Raw genomic sequence first — 17318 nt, 5'->3', positions numbered from 1 at the left:
TCAATTAGACTTCTGTAACAATTCTATGGTTCATTTTGGCCCGTTACGTACTCAGCCTCACGATTTTAAAACATATCTATTAGGAAAAGGTTTCCACACCTTCATAAGAAATGATTTGTTCCCTCCCCTGCTCACGTGGGATCTCACAATCCACCTCTCTTGGAGACCCTAACGTCCTCGCTAGCACACCATCCAGTGTCTACTTTAGTCTGTTACGTATCATCATCAGTCTCACGGTTTTAAAATGCGTCTATAGGGAGAGGTTTCTATACCCTTAAAAGAAATGTTTTGTTTCCCTCTCCAACCAATGTGGGATCTCACAATCCACACCCCTTGAGGCCCAATGTCCTTGCTGACACACCGTCCAGTGTCTAGCTCTGATACCATTTGAAGCCCACCGCTAGCAGATATTGTCTGCTTTGGTCCGTTATGTATTACCATCAGCCTCACAGTTATAAAATATCTCTACTAAGGAGAGGTTTCCACACCCTTATAAGGAATGATGCTTCGTTCCCTTCTGCAATCAATATGGGATCTCACAACTTGAGTGCAAACCTTTTTCATGCTCCTTTGGGCTCTTGATACATCAGGGTTATTAGGAGATAGTTTCTTTTTCAACTTTAACGTGCACGTACTCCCTCAAGCTATGTGTCCGTGTGTTTCATTTGGTAAATTCTCTGTTTCATGTTTAAAAAAGAAAAGAACAATTTCTTCTTTTTATCCATAACCAGATTGCTTTGTTGTTTTGTTTCAGTACAAAAACATTGAACAAGATTAATAAAATTGTCTGATACGACAAAATAGATCAGAATTCATTGTCTCGTTTATAGGACTCTAAGCATGCTTGAAAAGAGGCCACTCATGTTATGTTCGAACATGGATAAGCATTATGTGTCATCCTCATCCCCTACAATAGTGAACCCTTCTCTTATCTTACTTTCAATCCACTTTTTGACACAAAAAAATATGAAGCCGCAAGTGCAAACTCCATGTCTGCCATAGTTCTAAGTGGCTAAAGCTTTGGGCCCCTCGAAGAACGTAGGGTTTGGTTGAGATCGATTGCATTACCTTTTAATCTATCGAGTTACTTAGTCGAAGTTAACAAATGCACTTCAAATTCATATCGACTTTCTACCCTACAGTTCTCTCAGGTTTGAAGAATTATTCGTGAATTTTATCTATCAAGTTTCATTTTCTGATGAACTAAGGGCACGTTCGAGAATGCTCTAGAGCTGTATTAAGTAATTTTAACTAATCAACATCAATGAACTTACTACGTAACTCGTTTTCATTACGTACCCGAAACTACTTCACTTTTAATCATTACATATAAGTTCGATAAAAAAAACCTCAATACCAATCTCTTTCTAGCAATTTGGATAAGATTCTTTCACAGCAATTACACATTGCTATCGGAACGAAACGTCAATTCAACAAAAATAAAATAGAAAAAAAAAACTTTATTTATTTATTTAAATTTCATCAAAATCATTAAAGTGATTGATTTGATTATTTTCAAAATGGATACGTAGGAGTCAACTTACGTGTACCCATTGATTACTTGTGGTTATGGATAACTTAATTAAAACACTCTTAATTCATCATTAATTTTTTTTAAATAAAACGACTTATGATTATGACCCTTCCTAATTGACATCTAAACCAACTTTTTTTTCTTCTCATCCTCTTTTCCTAATTGGTTTGTTTTTATATTCTTTTGGCTAATCAATGAAGTTGGTTGAGATTATCAAAGTTAGTGATTTGTAGTAAAATAAAAAATAATACACGAGATAGTGATTTGGCCATTAGTTGGGTAAGGAGTGTACACGAGTTGAGTTGGGTTATAAAATTTTTTAGACTAATAAAAAATTTTAGGTTGGTCAGATCGGCTATCCGATAAATCGAATAGGGTGAACCCTAAACAGCCCAACTCAACCCTCTATTTTTGGGTTCGTTAGGTTTAGGTTCGACTCGTCAAATTGTTCATTTTTAAGAGTTGTTTCAAAATTTTACTTATCTACCATACCAGTCATATTAATAACTAAAATTTCATAAAATTCAAAAAAACATTCCCAAGTCACAGCTTATCATTCATATGGTCTTAATTTTTACAACAAACTTTAAAGTAGAGTTTGTTGGATTGAGTTGTCAGTCTTATATTGGCTTTTTAACGCATTCCAATTTTTATGATTCGGGTTGAGTAGTTCGAATTGTTTGAATTATTCGAATTATTAGGTCACCATAACACTCGTATTTGTACACTTTTTAAAAAGTTTTTATTAGGTAATTAATCTATTAAATATTTACAAATATAATAGATAAAAATAATTGAAAGTTTTTCTTATTATATACAAAATTTAATTTTATATTTAATAAAAATATTAATAACCTTTATTTTTAATATTATAAGTACTTGTGTCCTTTGTGAAATATACATAATTTTGTATTAGAGATGATATTGGAATCAAATCTCCCCTCTTGTTTTTTTACAAAAATAAAATAAAATTTGATTATGACAATCCAACCATCATTATTATATATAATGAATAGAACAAATATTTTAAAAATAAAGTAACACTAAGATACCAATTTATTATATAATCGTCCAAAACTCGCTTACGTACACAATCGATATTTCATTTATCAGCTCTTTCTCTTTCTTACGTATTCGTCTCGGTTTGTCGATACTATAAATCATCTTATGATTAGAAGTATAATTCAACCGTCCCTTTATCAAAATTTTAAGACACATAGACATTTAGTCGATAAGTCGATATTTAAATAATATTATTATTCTTAAGAAATACCGAAGATGGGCCTAGAGCTGAGCCCACATAAAAGAGGGCCCACTAGGGCCCACTCAATCCTAGTGGTAAATTTATGAGATGGGGACTGCAATGGCTACTCTTTAAGTTTGGGTGTGTGGCAAACTCATCCATAGCCAAACAGGAACAAGATAAGCCCTTTCTTCTCTTGATTCACCACTAAATCAGCCTTTTTTTGCTGATGTGTCATGCTGATCTGTTTACATTATTGCACTTTGGACCCACTTTTGTTGCTGATGTGTGACACCCATCCACTTTTTCCATGCTGATGTGGTATTTTGAACTAGCCTAATAATCAAGTTAGGTATCAAAATTATTGTTACAATTATTTTTAGCATAAGCTTTTAAAATTTAAATTTATTTCATTTTGATCCCTTAATTTATTTTTGTAATATTTTTTATTTTGATTTCTAAACTTTAAATTTTATATAATCTATAAATAATAAAGGAAATTAATTTATAAATTGAACTGAGGATGACGGAGCAATTTGGAAATGGATTGAGGCTATAAAAGTCCAAGACACGAAGATGGAGGAATTTTCACGGCCCATGGGCTTGTGGGGACCACATAAAGTACATTTATTTTTAATTCTTTCTTTATAATTATTTAAAAAATGAGCTGGCTTGGAAATATATTAAATAAAATTAGGTGTTTGATAATGATGGGATTGACGTATGGGCGTGCTCCCACCTAAACCATTGTAATTCACTCCCTATTTATGATTAATCTATAAATATGAAAAAAAATACGAATAATTTTGTAAAATATTAAAATTTATGATATCCATCCATCCATACATACATACATACATATATATATTGATTGGGCAGTTGAGTTAGATCATGCCCATGTTTGAATTGAAATTGAGATACTGATGCAAGTTCTTCCCCTCTGAATCACATAGATTCATATCTGAAAAGAAGTTGACAATAAGTTTTTTCAAAATTGACTATTTGTCCTTATGTTAGAGGTGTTCCAGAAACGTCTGAGATCGAATAAATAGCTCAACGAACGAATGAATCGAATCGAATTGGAAAATGGAAATATATATATATTACAATAAAAAAATACAAGTGAGTAAAAAATAAAGTATTGAGTTGGGTTAGATTTTTTTTTTCTCCGTTTGAATTAGTTGAATTTGTTACAAAATTAAATTTCGTTCTTGGGTTGACAGTTTATTATTATTATTATTAATCTGGCTAATGTATGGTAGATAAGTAATATTTTTTTAAAATAATTAAAAAAAATAACCGAACAATCCACCTCATTCCAACTATAGAGGATTAAGTTGGATTGTGAACTGTATTTGAGTTGTTTAAATCACCGGGGTAACTGAAGTTATATGTCGAAAGTGATGGTAATTAAATATTGTGATTGGGAGATTAGATAATGTAACTCATGAATAAAATTTGCAGTAAAAAAATTAATTAATGTGTAGGAATGACAGTTAGATCTAACTTCCATCAAAGGGCATTGACTTTTTCCACACCAAGTTAAAGTTGGACCCCATCAAATTAATTATGATTCTAAATTTGTTTGGAATGTTAATTCCAATCCCTAATCACTTTCAAACCGTGTCATTATTACAACATTACCACCTTAAATTTAACCTAATCAACTCGTTGCCAGTATTTGTTTGTGTGATACCAATAAGCTTATTATTTGATTGACGTTTTTTTAATACAAAAGTCCCTTTGAACAATATCACTCACCCACGATCAATGGTTTCTAATCATCTTATAATGCGTGATGTTGTAGCTGGAGCAAAAAGAAAACCTCGAACAAACCTAATCTAATGATGAATATGAATATCATCAATAAACAAGTCAAATCTCATTATCAAAACGATCTATTATGTCAACAAGTTTCAAAGGGTTAACAAATCGATTTCAAACCCACTTGAACAACTACCTTTACAAGTTCTACTAAATTGGTAAGTTTTTGTGCCGCTTGTACCACTAACATAGTTTTGTCATTATAATTCTTAACGAACATCTCACTACTAGCATGTTTGTTTGTCTCGGGAGAAGTATAATGAAGTTTAGAAGACTCAATGCAGAAGTATCCATCGGTCTAGACTACTGGCTACTGAAATTGGATAATAAGTTCGACCCTGGAGAGTATTTTCATTTTTTCTCGGTACTAGTGGGCTATTAGAGCCTTTTAAATGGACCACGCACACATGGCTATTGCCATTCTCAAACACCAACCAACAAAGACATCACTCCAACAGCTACATTAACAAAATCAAAATTAATTATTTTTTTCCTTTAAAAAAAAATAGTTTTGATTTTAAAATATTTTAAAATATAATAATATATTGAATAGGTTCGAAATTCTATAAAGAACAGACAGGGATTTGTGTTTGATTAGGGTTTAACTTCGGTAATTAATTATAATTATTGAATTAATTTGAAATTAATAATAATAAAAATATAAAAATCACCGCCGGGCTGCTACATTTTTCCACTTCCCAGTCAAATCAGGCAACTTGCACATGGGAATAGCCATCAATTATCTGAGCTGTCAAGCCCCCACTGAAATTCCTATAATACCCCCACGTTTTTCACCTTATATTCCATTTTTGTCCTTCTATCTATTTATGCTCATTTTTTCAATTTCGATTTTTGTCTTCTTTTTTTTGAAATTTTATCTTCAAAAAAATTATAGAATTATTTTATTTATGCTCATTTTGGTCCGATCATTAATCGATAAATTGATATTGAAAAAATTTAACCGTATGTTTGGAAAGCTCGTCTTTGGGACCCACTCCCACTCCCACTCCCGCCAGATTAAACAAAAATTAAAATAGGAAATTATGAGAAAAAAAGGGATTAGGGTTCACTAAACGGGAAAGACACTGCTTAGCTTATTCGAAGAGTTGTCCATAATGATTGGAGCTGAGAAAAGAAACTAGACACCACCAAATATCTTCCTTCAAAGATATGCCTTCTTTTTTTTCTTTTTTTTTTCTTTTCGTGTTAATACCAACTAACACTTTAAATCATATAATTTCACTTTATTATTTTATTTTAAAAATTTATTATTTTCTTATAATTTTGATATTTTTATGTTTCGGGTCAATTCTGAGTCTGATGATATAAGACATAGTTCCATTTCACGCACGAGTAATGGATAAATAAAAAAAACAATTTATTTAATTAGATTAGTTATAATTAAGGTTGTTATTATATTAATAAATGATGAACTTTAATAAAGCAATGGAAATTTAGTGTTATCTCTTGTGCCAAACGGCAAGTAACTCCCTTCCTTTTAAAAAGTTTTCTTTTGATTTATAAATGTTCCTTAACGGCTACGCACATAATGGAAATTCCCATCATTTATAACAATTAGTTAGCTAATAAAATTGCTAAATTTTTAATTTCAATTTAATTATTTTTCATAATAAATAATAAAATTTTAAATTTTAACTTATCGTACGAGGAGGAATGCTAGTAGTAAACAAATTTGGATAGTTGTTTCGTTCATCCAGATTCGATTGTTCGAAGTTTGGGATATAAAAAAATATATCTTTTAATTACGATATAATTAAATTAAGAATTTTATTTTAATTATGAAAATTAACCAAAAAAAAATAAAAATATTTGGTGGAAATATTATTGGTCGTGGTTGAAGAGAGGAAAAGGGAACATAATTGCAACACCAAGTCGGTTGTTAGGTAATAGTAACTGCCAGCGAATTTTTCAGTGCAACTTGCAAATACATTTTCTTTTTATTTATTATTAGTTTAAATTACAAGCTTCAAATTTAATACTTTTAAAACAACCAATAAATGAATTTTTAATTTTATATCTAATAATAACGTTTTAATTGTGTGGTCCATAAATCTTAAATTTTTTTAATTTTGTGACTAATAATTTTTTTTTTTTGATAATATATATATATATATATCCTGTACAATTAAACGTTTACGTTTTAATAAATCGGTTAATTTTTAAATCTTTTGAACGTAAAAAATATATTAAACCCTTTTAAATTTTAATAATGTTAATTAATTAGAATAGACGAAACATAGAATGCTAGTACGTTCGAAATTGAAGCGTGTAAGTAAATTTGAGAATCTAAATAACCGATGACGATAACGTTTTTTTTTCCCTTATGTAATTAATTAATTAATTAAGATTCCTTCAACTTACTTAGTTGACGGGGTGTCCGCCTTTAATTTGGTAATTATCGTTCTATCCATTAAATAATACCACAAAAAATGATGTACGGATCTCTCATCTGAACGTGGTTTCGATTCATTTATGAACATTTTCTAAATACATAAGGTAGTTGTTGAATCATATTCAATAAATAATGCTTTAATAATTGTCGATTTAAATTCAATGAATTATCCAATCATAAGAAACAAAATATGGTAATAGAAATTATTAGATAAATAATAATTTCCTTGTTATGAATTTACAATAATACCATAGTACCCATGAAATTAATATAATTATGTGTATGTTAATGTCAATTATATTTGAAATAAGCTAGGGAGAGGTAATAATAAAGCTTCAACTATGTATTATTATTGTACTTGAAAGAAAAAAAACTATATATTAAAATTTTTATACCTAGCTATTAAAGCTATTAAAATCAAATTCATTATTAAAGATGGTCAAAGTTGGGCTGGAAAAATGTTAGATTCTCCCATGCTCTATAATTCCAAATACCTTTACAAAATAACCCTTAAAATTTTAATTAATTTTCAATTTAGTCATTAATTTTTTAAAAATTTTAATTTAATTTAATTTGATTGATTAGCAAATTGGCGGAGGGTATAATCGGTATGAACATAATATTTATTATAAAATTAAAGTATTTAAAATAAAAAAATTAACTTTGAAAAAAATGGTTGAAATTATAAATTTGATTCTTTAACATTTAGAGCACTTCTTCTACTTTTAAAAGTTTCAATTATGTACTTGAACGTTAAAAAGTGGGTAGGATAAGTTACATGCTTAAAAAAAAATTATTAATTTTTTCAAAAATTTAATTTTATGTCTAATAAAATATTATGGTCGACTTATTAATTCAAATCAGAATCAGGATAAATAAAACACGTTTAACCACGAGAATCATTGTACATAAATTATTATATTATTATTTAAATAATTTAGATAAAAATGAATTAAAAAAAATCTAATTATAATATTTATTTTAAAAGGTAAAAGAATGATATTTAAAACCAAACTTTTTTTAACTACAAAAATTAAATAATTGTAAGTTTAATAGTTTTAACTGAAAAAGACAAGAAAATCTCGGAAGCGTATGAAAAGAATCACTGTTTATTCTCACTTTCTATAACCACGCGCAAAAAAGGCGCGTGGAACCACACGAGTTCGAAGGAGTAATGGGCCGGTAAGGTAGGAAAGAAACCGGCTGCATAGGGATTGAGTTAAAGAATCTTTGTAATATTCATATTTTAAATTAAACTAAAAAAAAAAAAACAAAAAATTAGCAAAATCCTTACTTTAATTAAGATTAAGGTAAAAAAAAAAAAAGTGTTAATTTTTGGGCAAGAACAAGAGGGGTCCCACAGTGTCCCATTCTCCATTTTCGAGTGGTTTAAAAGCAGCTGAAGAGCATCTGCAATTGTTCATAAAGACTCATTCTTTTTATTGCAGAATCCAAAACACACACACACACAAAAAAAAAAAAAAAAAAAAAAAAAAAAAAAAAAAAAAAAAAAAAAAAAANGTTCTTGTAATAAATCCTCTCATTTCCTCTTCAAAACCCCACATTTTTGATTTCAAGAGAAAAAAGGTGAGGTAGGAGTAGATTACTGTAACAAAAGGCCTTCCCCAACCCAAACCCAGCTGGGTTTCCTCTGTTTTTCAAGCATAGAATAAAGCTCCTACAAGAGGAAAGGAACAAACCCAATACCCATTTCCTGGAGAATCTCAAAATGGGGCATGTCATGGTGGTTCTTTGGTGTTTATTTGGTGTTTTTTCTGTTCATGCCTCTGTTTCTTATGACTCCAAGGCTATTATCATTAATGGGCAGAGGAGGATACTCATTTCAGGCTCCATTCATTACCCCAGAAGCACCCCTGAGGTAATGTTTTAAAATGTGTTTCCCTTGCATGTCTTGGTTTTTTTTATGGGGTTTCTGACATATTTTGGAAATTTGTTGTTTCTGGGCTCATACAGATGTGGCCAGATCTTATTCACAAGGCCAAGGAAGGTGGTCTAGATGTTGTTGAAACCTATGTCTTCTGGAATGGACATGAGCCTGAACAAGGAAAAGTAATGGAGGGCTATATTTTCACTCAAATTTCTCCATGTTTTTACCCTTTTAGTATAATTTTGAACTGTTATCCATGCAGTACTACTTTGGGGGGAGCTATGATCTTGTTAGGTTTGTGAAGCTGGTGCAGCAAGCTGGGCTTTATGTTCATCTCAGGATTGGACCTTATGTTTGTGCTGAATGGAACTTTGGGTAATAATTCTTGACTGATAAGTAGCCATTATCATGCAGTTCTAGACATTGATCAATGTTGTTTGGTTTGTTTTCTCAGTGGGTTTCCTGTTTGGTTGAAGTACATTCCTGGTATCAGTTTTAGAACAGATAATGCTCCTTTTAAGGTAGTGATTTTGTGTTCCTTTGTTATGTTCTTTTGTTTTGATTTGTGTTCTAAAGCAATTTTGTCTTGTTTTTTTTTTTGAATAATCAAGTTTCATATGCAAAGATTTACCAAGAAAATTGTGGATATGATGAAAGCTGAGAGGCTATATGAATCTCAAGGTGGTCCTATAATTTTATCTCAGGTAAGGTTTTCTTTATGAATGCAATTGATTTTGTTAAAGTTCTTGACATGAAATGACAGTAAAGTAAGGAAGAATCTTTCTTTTTCATTGTTCTTTATAGATTGAGAATGAATATGGACCTATGGAATATGAACTCGGTGCACCCGGAAAAGCGTACTCGACGTGGGCTGCACAAATGGCTTTGGGACTTGGTACTGGTGTTCCATGGGTCATGTGTAAGCAAGATGATGCCCCTGATCCTATTGTAAGCATTACCAGACCTTCTTCTTCTTCTTCTTATTCCCGATATTTACTTCAAAACACGTGCCATTTTGGTAGTGTAACGTGTTTTGTATTCTTCGTCTTCGTCTATAAAAGATTCTGATGTCGCTTTACTAAAAAGTTAAACTAGTGAATTCTGAATGGAGTTGTGAGATCCCATATCGGTTGGAGAGGAGAACAAAACATTGCTTATAAGGGTGTGGAAACCTCTCCCTATTAGACGTGTTTTAAACCTTGAGGGGAAGGTCGGAAGGGAAAGTCCAAAGATGACAATATTTGCTAGCAGTGGCTTGAGCTGTTACAAATGGTATTAGAGCCAGATACCGGGTGGTGTGCCAGCAAGGACGCTGGGCCCCCAAGGGAGGTGGATTGTGAGATCCCACATCGGTTGGAGAGGAGAACGAAGCATTGCTTAAAAGGATGTGGAAACCTCTCCCTACTAGAGGTGTTTCAAAACCTTGAGGAAAGCCCAGAAGGGAAAACCCAAAGAGAACAATATCTGCTAGCGGTGGGCTTGAACTGTTATAAATGGTATCAAAGCAAGATACCGGGTGGTTTGTCAGCGAGGACGTTGAGCCCCCCAAGAGGGGGGATTGTGAGATCCCAATATGGATTAGAGAGGAGAACGAAGCATTGCTTATAAGGGTGTGGAAACCTCTCCCTACAAGACACGTTTTAAAGCCTTGAGGGGAAGCTCGGAAGGGAAAGCTCAAAGAGGACAATATCTGCTAACGGTGGGCTTGGTTTAGGCTTAGGCTGTTATAGGACTACACTTTGAACAAGTTTTGGGGTGAAGTTATTGTTTTCACTCTGCTGCTAGTGAATCATACTGTAAGGAATCACTACTAAGCTAAGTATATTGTTTTGTTCCTAATAGATTAACACCTGCAACGGTTTCTATTGCGATTATTTCTCACCGAACAAAGCTTATAAACCGAAGATGTGGACGGAAGCCTGGACTGGATGGTAAGTTGTCATGCTTTTATGTCATCTGAAGTCGCTTAATATTTTCGTCTATGGCAAGCAGTGGCAGGCACATATGGAGATGTAGTAAGAGAACCTGGCTAATTGTACTCGTCTTTTCGTTCTGTTTTCTATTACAGGTTTACTCAGTTCGGAGGTGCGGTTCCTCATAGACCGGCCGAAGACATGGCCTTTGCCGTTGCGAGATTCATTCAGAAGGGAGGATCATTCATTAACTACTATATGGTAAGAGATCATTGTTGGCTGCACTTCATAATCGAAAAGAATGTGTTCGATCAGTCCACTGATTTTGACTCATTTTTGTTAACTTTTCAAGTATCACGGTGGAACGAATTTTGGACGAACTGCTGGTGGTCCCTTCATCGCTACGAGTTATGATTATGATGCTCCGATTGACGAATACGGTAAGCTCAAAAGATTTATGTTCTTGTCTTTAATGTTACATGTTTTTGAAACTGTTGGTTTGCAAGGGGACAACTGATGTTTTTGAAATTAAAAATGAAAAGTAATTTGTCCCACACATGTTGCAATGACATCATTATGCAAGCTCTGTTTTGGTAGTGACTGAGAACTGACTCTGTCACGGACAGTCGACATGAATGAACAAGGATTTGATCGTTTATGGCTAGTCTACTTATATATCTTCTATCTCTAAACCTCGGTCATATATTCATTTTTCTCCCGAGAGGAATTTGAATCTTTTGATATGTCACTGTAACTGAAAGTATGTTAGAACGACCCACTGTGAGATCTCACATCGGTCGGGGAGGAGAATGAAACGTTCTTTATAAGGACGTAGAAACCTCTCCCTAGCAGACGCGTTTTAGAAACCATGAGGGGAAGCTCGAAAGGGAAAGCCCAAAGAGAACAATATCTGCTAGCGGTGAGCTTGAGCTGTTATAATTGGTATCAAAGCCAGACACTGGACAATGTACCAGCGAGGAGGCTGAGCACGGAAGAGGGTGGACATGAGGCGGTGTGCCAAGAAGGACATTGGGGCCCGAAGGGGGTGGATTGAGGGTCCCACATCGATTGGAGAAAGGAATGAGTGTCAGTGAGGACGATGGGCCTCAAAGGGGGGTGGATTGTGAGATCCCACGTTGGTTAGGGAGGAGAACGAAACATTCTTTATAAGGGTGTAGAAACCTCTCCCTAGCCAACGCGTTTTAAAAACCTTGGGGGAACCCCAAAAGGGAAAACCCAAAAAGGACAATATCTACTAGCGGTGAGCTTGAGCTGTACAAACACCCTACGTGATGATGGCTCCTTTCCAATCTTTGAAGTGGTAGATGATATTATATGCAACGAGACTCGTTCTTTCACCTCGGGAGCTAAAAAAACTTCTTCTATCGTGTCTCTATCATGGATTGTATTCTAAAACAGTACTTTACAACCATCCATCTGAGAGCTATATACTCGACTCATGATGCAGGCTTATTGAGGCAACCGAAATGGGGTCATCTGAAAGATCTGCATCGAGCCATTAAACTTTGTGAGCCAGCTCTTGTGTCTGGAAATCCGATCGTGACACGACTCGGGAATTATCAAGAGGTCAACATTTTCTTTTATCTACAACTTCTAGTTGATGAATCTTCAAAACTCAATCTCTTAAATTCAACATATCCTTATAGGCTCATGTATTCAAATCAAAATCCGGTGCTTGTGCTGCGTTCCTTTCGAACTACAACCCAAGATCTTACGCAACGGTGTCGTTCGGTAACATGCACTACAATATTCCGCCTTGGTCTATTAGCATTCTCCCAGACTGTAAAAACACAGTATACAATACTGCAAGGGTAAGAGGAAAACTCTGCTAAACATTCTGAATTGTCTCTGCATTTGTTTTCGAAACTTATTTTGAAATTCTCGTGTGCAGGTCGGTGCCCAAACGGCAAGAATGAAGATGTCGCCGGTTCCTATGCACGGAAGTTTCTTATGGCAAGCATACAATGAAGAACCAGCCTCTTACAATGATAAAGAATTTACAACAGTAGGCTTGTTAGAGCAGATAAATACTACAAGGGATGCCACTGATTACTTGTGGTATACAACAGAGTAAGTGATGAACATTTGTACAATTTTTCGTTCTTTTCGGTAATTACGATGGATTTCTAGATATAATCAGCTGTGTTTCTCCGTTTGCAGTGTACATATCGATGCTAATGAAGGATTTTTGAGGAGCGGAAAGTATCCTGTTCTTACTATCTTGTCAGCTGGCCATGCTATGCACGTTTTCGTTAACGGTCAACTAGCAGGTACGTAAAAGATCATTGATTGATGGTTCGTGATCAAAATTTATCTCTAACTCGAATATATTTTGCGTTTTACAGGAACTGCTTATGGAAGTTTAGACTTCCCTAAGCTAACATTTAGCAAGGGGGTAAACTTAAGGGCAGGGAACAACAAAATTGCTCTTCTAAGTATCGCTGTCGGTCTCCCGGTGAGTCTTCTTCCTTTGAACGACAATGCTTTTTTCGGTTCTCACTTGGTCGCGTAAATGATGAAATACTATGATCGTGTATATTGCCTTTTGACTTTATGATCTTTTGTGATACGATTCAGAATGTGGGTCCTCATTTTGAGATGTGGAATGCTGGCATTCTCGGCCCGGTTAATCTGAACGGTCTCGACAAGGGCCGAAGAGACTTGACCTGGCAGAAATGGACCTACAAGGTTTGTACGAGGTTTTTGAGTACTGTACTTGAACTGTCTGATGTTCCTCACCATGTCTAACACTTAGTACACGTTGCGAATTAGATTGGTTTGGATGGAGAAGCAAGGAGTCTTCATTCGCTCAGTGGAAGTTCCTCGGTCGAATGGATGCAGGGATCTTTCGTCGCTCGGAGACAGCCATTGACATGGTTTAAGGTATCTTATGTTACAACCTTGTCAGGTGATCCTTTAAGGTTGTTGGGGAACATTCTGTCGCTTACGTATCTCGACGTGTTTTTATTCAGACAACGTTCAACGCTCCTGCTGGAAATTCGCCATTGGCGTTGGATATGAGTAGCATGAGTAAAGGACAGATATGGTTAAACGGTCAAAGCCTTGGACGCTACTGGCCAGCTTACAAGGCATCTGGCTCGTGTGGTTACTGTGATTATACCGGTACATACAATGAGAAGAAATGCTCGAGTAACTGTGGTGAGGCGTCTCAGAAATGGTAAGCAACAAAGTCGAAAACGAACTCAAAAACTCTATATCTGCAGATCGTTAAACATCGATAAACTAACTGCTCTCGATCATCGTTTTATTAGGTATCACGTCCCTCGTTCTTGGTTAAACCCGACAGGGAACCTGTTGGTTGTGTTTGAAGAATGGGGCGGAGACCCGAACGGGATACGTCTAGTCAGAAGGGATGTAGATAGTGTATGTGTTGATATCAATGAGTGGCAACCAACACTAGTAAACTGGCAGCTGCAAGCCTCAGGTAAAGTCAACAAGCCCTTAAGGCCTAAAGCTCATCTGTCCTGTGGTCCAGGCCAAAAGATTTCGTCGGTCAAGTTCGCCAGCTTCGGAACACCGGAAGGCGAATGTGGAAGTTTCCGGGAAGGAAGCTGCCACGCCCATCATTCGTATGATGTTTTCCAAAGGGTAAGTAACGTTTTATCTTTTGTATAAACCATGTCGTCTCGTCTACCGATCATATCTAATGTTCGTTGTTCTTGCAGACCTGCGTAGGACAGAACATGTGCACGGTAACAGTAGCACCAGAGATGTTTGGAGGAGATCCATGTCCGAACGTGATGAAGAAACTGTCGGTCGAAGTCGTATGCAGCTGATGGGTACATGGAATTGTATACAGCAAAAGATAGTGATTCATTTTGGGCGTTCTCCATTGGTGAAGTTGTACAAAATACACGACAGCTGATGGAAGATTGGGAATTTATGTGTAAATAGTTAGGTGATTTTGATTGGTATTCGCACCAATCACACCATATTATTATAGAAAAAAATGGAAGCACATTGAGGTTTTAAGTATTGAATCCATGTGCTTCTGTTCTTTATGTTCTTGAAACAAATGGAAGCCTCTGCCTTCTATTCATGTGTACTCTTATCATTTTATACAAACAATCCATGGCTTCTCTATTGAAACTTTTGTTTATGATAGTATCGAGATTCTTGATGTCGTATCGGTCGAGTTAATTGTTATCATTTTATAGAAAAAAAAGGATGGATCAATCCCGAATACACTTTATTTTTATTAAAAAAAATTTTAAAATTATTATCGTTCATAAATACTTTAAGGATATTTTTGAAACAAAGTATGTTTCTATCTCAAGTAAACACTTAAAAGGTAATTTTTTTAAAAATTGTTTTTTTTAGCGGAATTAATAATCAAAAGATATTTCAATTTTTTCTTTTAAAAATATTATTTTCCTTAAAATTGATTCTAGTGTGGGCTTACGGCCCAACATAAAACTAACTGTTTCCTCTGGGCCTGTCTTTTGGGCTTGCTAAAAAGCGTTTTTTATTTAAATTTTAATAATAAATCAATAATAAGTATAGTTTTCTAACTTAAAAAAATAAATAAATTAGTATAATTTTTTTGAATTATTTGTAAGAAAAAAAATAATAAAAGAACTTTATTTATGAGAATATAATTCAATTATTTATAAATTTGGTATCTGACTTTCGAGATCAGTGACTATTTTATCTATAAACTTTTAAAATTATAAATTTAGNTATATATAATTTAAATGTTATTTTGAATGAAAGCTTAAATTTTCAATTTTGTGTTCGAAAAATCCATAAATTTTAAAATATTTGAAAGTTTAGAGACTAAATTTATAATTTTAAAAGTTTATAGATAAAATAGTCACTGATCTCGAAAGTCAGATACCAAATTTATAAATTAACTTTGAAACGTTGTCGATTCAAATCACTACCTCCCATCCACCCGTTTGATTATAACGCTTATTTTCTTTTTGAAAGCCAACAAATTTCAATCAAATTCAAGAATTAATGAAAAACTATATGGTTATTTATAATTATAGTGAAGAAAGTGTGTTATTTGTGTCATAATGATTGTAATAAATGTTGGAAAATAAGGTAAAATGAAGAACTTAAAATTGGAAATTAAGCAGAGCAAATTAGAGACAAGAATTCAGAAGGGGCAGACCAAGATTTAATGCAAAGCTCACCTTTGTGGAAGAGAGTAGGTACGTTGAATTTACTCATTTTTGGCTCTTTTTTGCTTCTCTTATATTAAATGCATATAGCTGGTTGGTGTGTGCATATGCTATTTACACTTATTATTGATATCGTAGAGTTCTCGTGCTTTTTTTGCACGTAAAATTCGAGTTTCAAGCTAACCCGAACATAATTTGAGTGGCTACGTATTCGTGTCTATCTCCATAAATAATCGTTTGAATTTTCTTCTCTCTTAATAATGTATCGACGTCAATATTATTTACAAACCGCGTAAGAAATATTGTAAATGTGAGTGGTTGTTTAGGGACAAAATATTACTCGACTTCTAGGTTGGTTTGTTTTTGTCATAATTTCCTTCATTCTATATCGTTCAGTAAAGCATGTTTAACTATGAAATTCCTATGATTGAGCCACAAAAAATAATGTACTTTATTAGTATAAATAGTAATTTTAAATTTTTTAAAACATTTTTTAATCTCCTTATCCTCAGGATCACTCTCGTTCGAATGTGGTGTTGGTTCATTCATGTACCTCTTGTTCACTCGAGTGTCACATAAATCATCAAAAATTTGAATGAACTTATATAAACCGACATACATTAGTGAGTAAAAAAGAGAAAGACATCAAGAAAGGGAAAAATGGCATTAATGAGAAACAATAACGCTCCTAACAAACGACTCATAAAATAATGATATACATTATGAATTGATAGCGTAGAGTGAATGGATTTACACAAAGAATTATTGAAATAATTTGATATGATCCGATTTTGCTTTGGTTGGTAGCAACAACACCAATTATGTAGCTATGATCGAGTACTTGAATGGTGTGAAATTTCTCTATTTATAATCAAATAAATTACAAGGATATAAAAAGAATAATAGATCGAAGATACCTAAGCCATAAAAAAAACTAGATATTTGTCTATAATAAAAGATCAAATATGATATATTTAGTAAACTATAATACAGTACTAAATATCTTTTAACACTCAGTGGAGTTAAATAGACATCCACAGCTGGATTTTGGGGTACAGAAAAAATGAAAGGGATTTGGGTTGTGATTTGAGTTTGTGAAGTAAATGATGATAACCATACATGTCAGGTTCCTTTATTGACATGTTTACCAACCTGTAATTCTTAAATGGTGCCCAACAAGGATGCCAATATTCAGGACACTTCAAACTTATAACCCTTTTCGGCTGTCGATGTAATAGGTGTGGTCTCGAACTTCCCACGTCCAAAACCCTACTTTCTGCTGCCTCCAGTAGGGTTCTGGGCCGTGTCTTAGTGAGTTCTAGGGTGCATGATAGA

General features: G+C 33.8%; 1 protein-coding gene across 1 annotated transcript; it reads left to right on the top strand.

Moving 5' to 3' along the window:
• The first annotated feature begins 8520 nt into the window (after positions 1-8520).
• Positions 8521-14961, top strand: LOC111790712 (beta-galactosidase 1). The gene is made up of 19 exons (XM_023671736.1): positions 8521-8893; positions 8989-9084; positions 9165-9277; positions 9357-9423; positions 9514-9606; positions 9707-9850; positions 10745-10833; positions 10971-11076; positions 11168-11255; positions 12284-12402; positions 12483-12647; positions 12728-12906; positions 12997-13106; positions 13182-13291; positions 13414-13524; positions 13609-13719; positions 13809-14014; positions 14109-14445; positions 14523-14961. Exons 1-19 carry the CDS (start codon positions 8744-8746, stop codon positions 14631-14633), a joined length of 2505 nt encoding a protein of 834 aa, XP_023527504.1. The 5' UTR covers positions 8521-8743; the 3' UTR covers positions 14634-14961.
• The last annotated feature ends 2357 nt before the right edge of the window (positions 14962-17318 follow it).

This window comes from Cucurbita pepo, chromosome LG03 (assembly GCF_002806865.2).
Source record: "Cucurbita pepo subsp. pepo cultivar mu-cu-16 chromosome LG03, ASM280686v2, whole genome shotgun sequence".
NCBI classification, from domain to species: Eukaryota; Viridiplantae; Streptophyta; class Magnoliopsida; order Cucurbitales; family Cucurbitaceae; genus Cucurbita; species Cucurbita pepo.
Note: the sequence above shows the minus strand (reverse complement) of the source record. Positions and strands in the feature narration are given on the sequence as shown.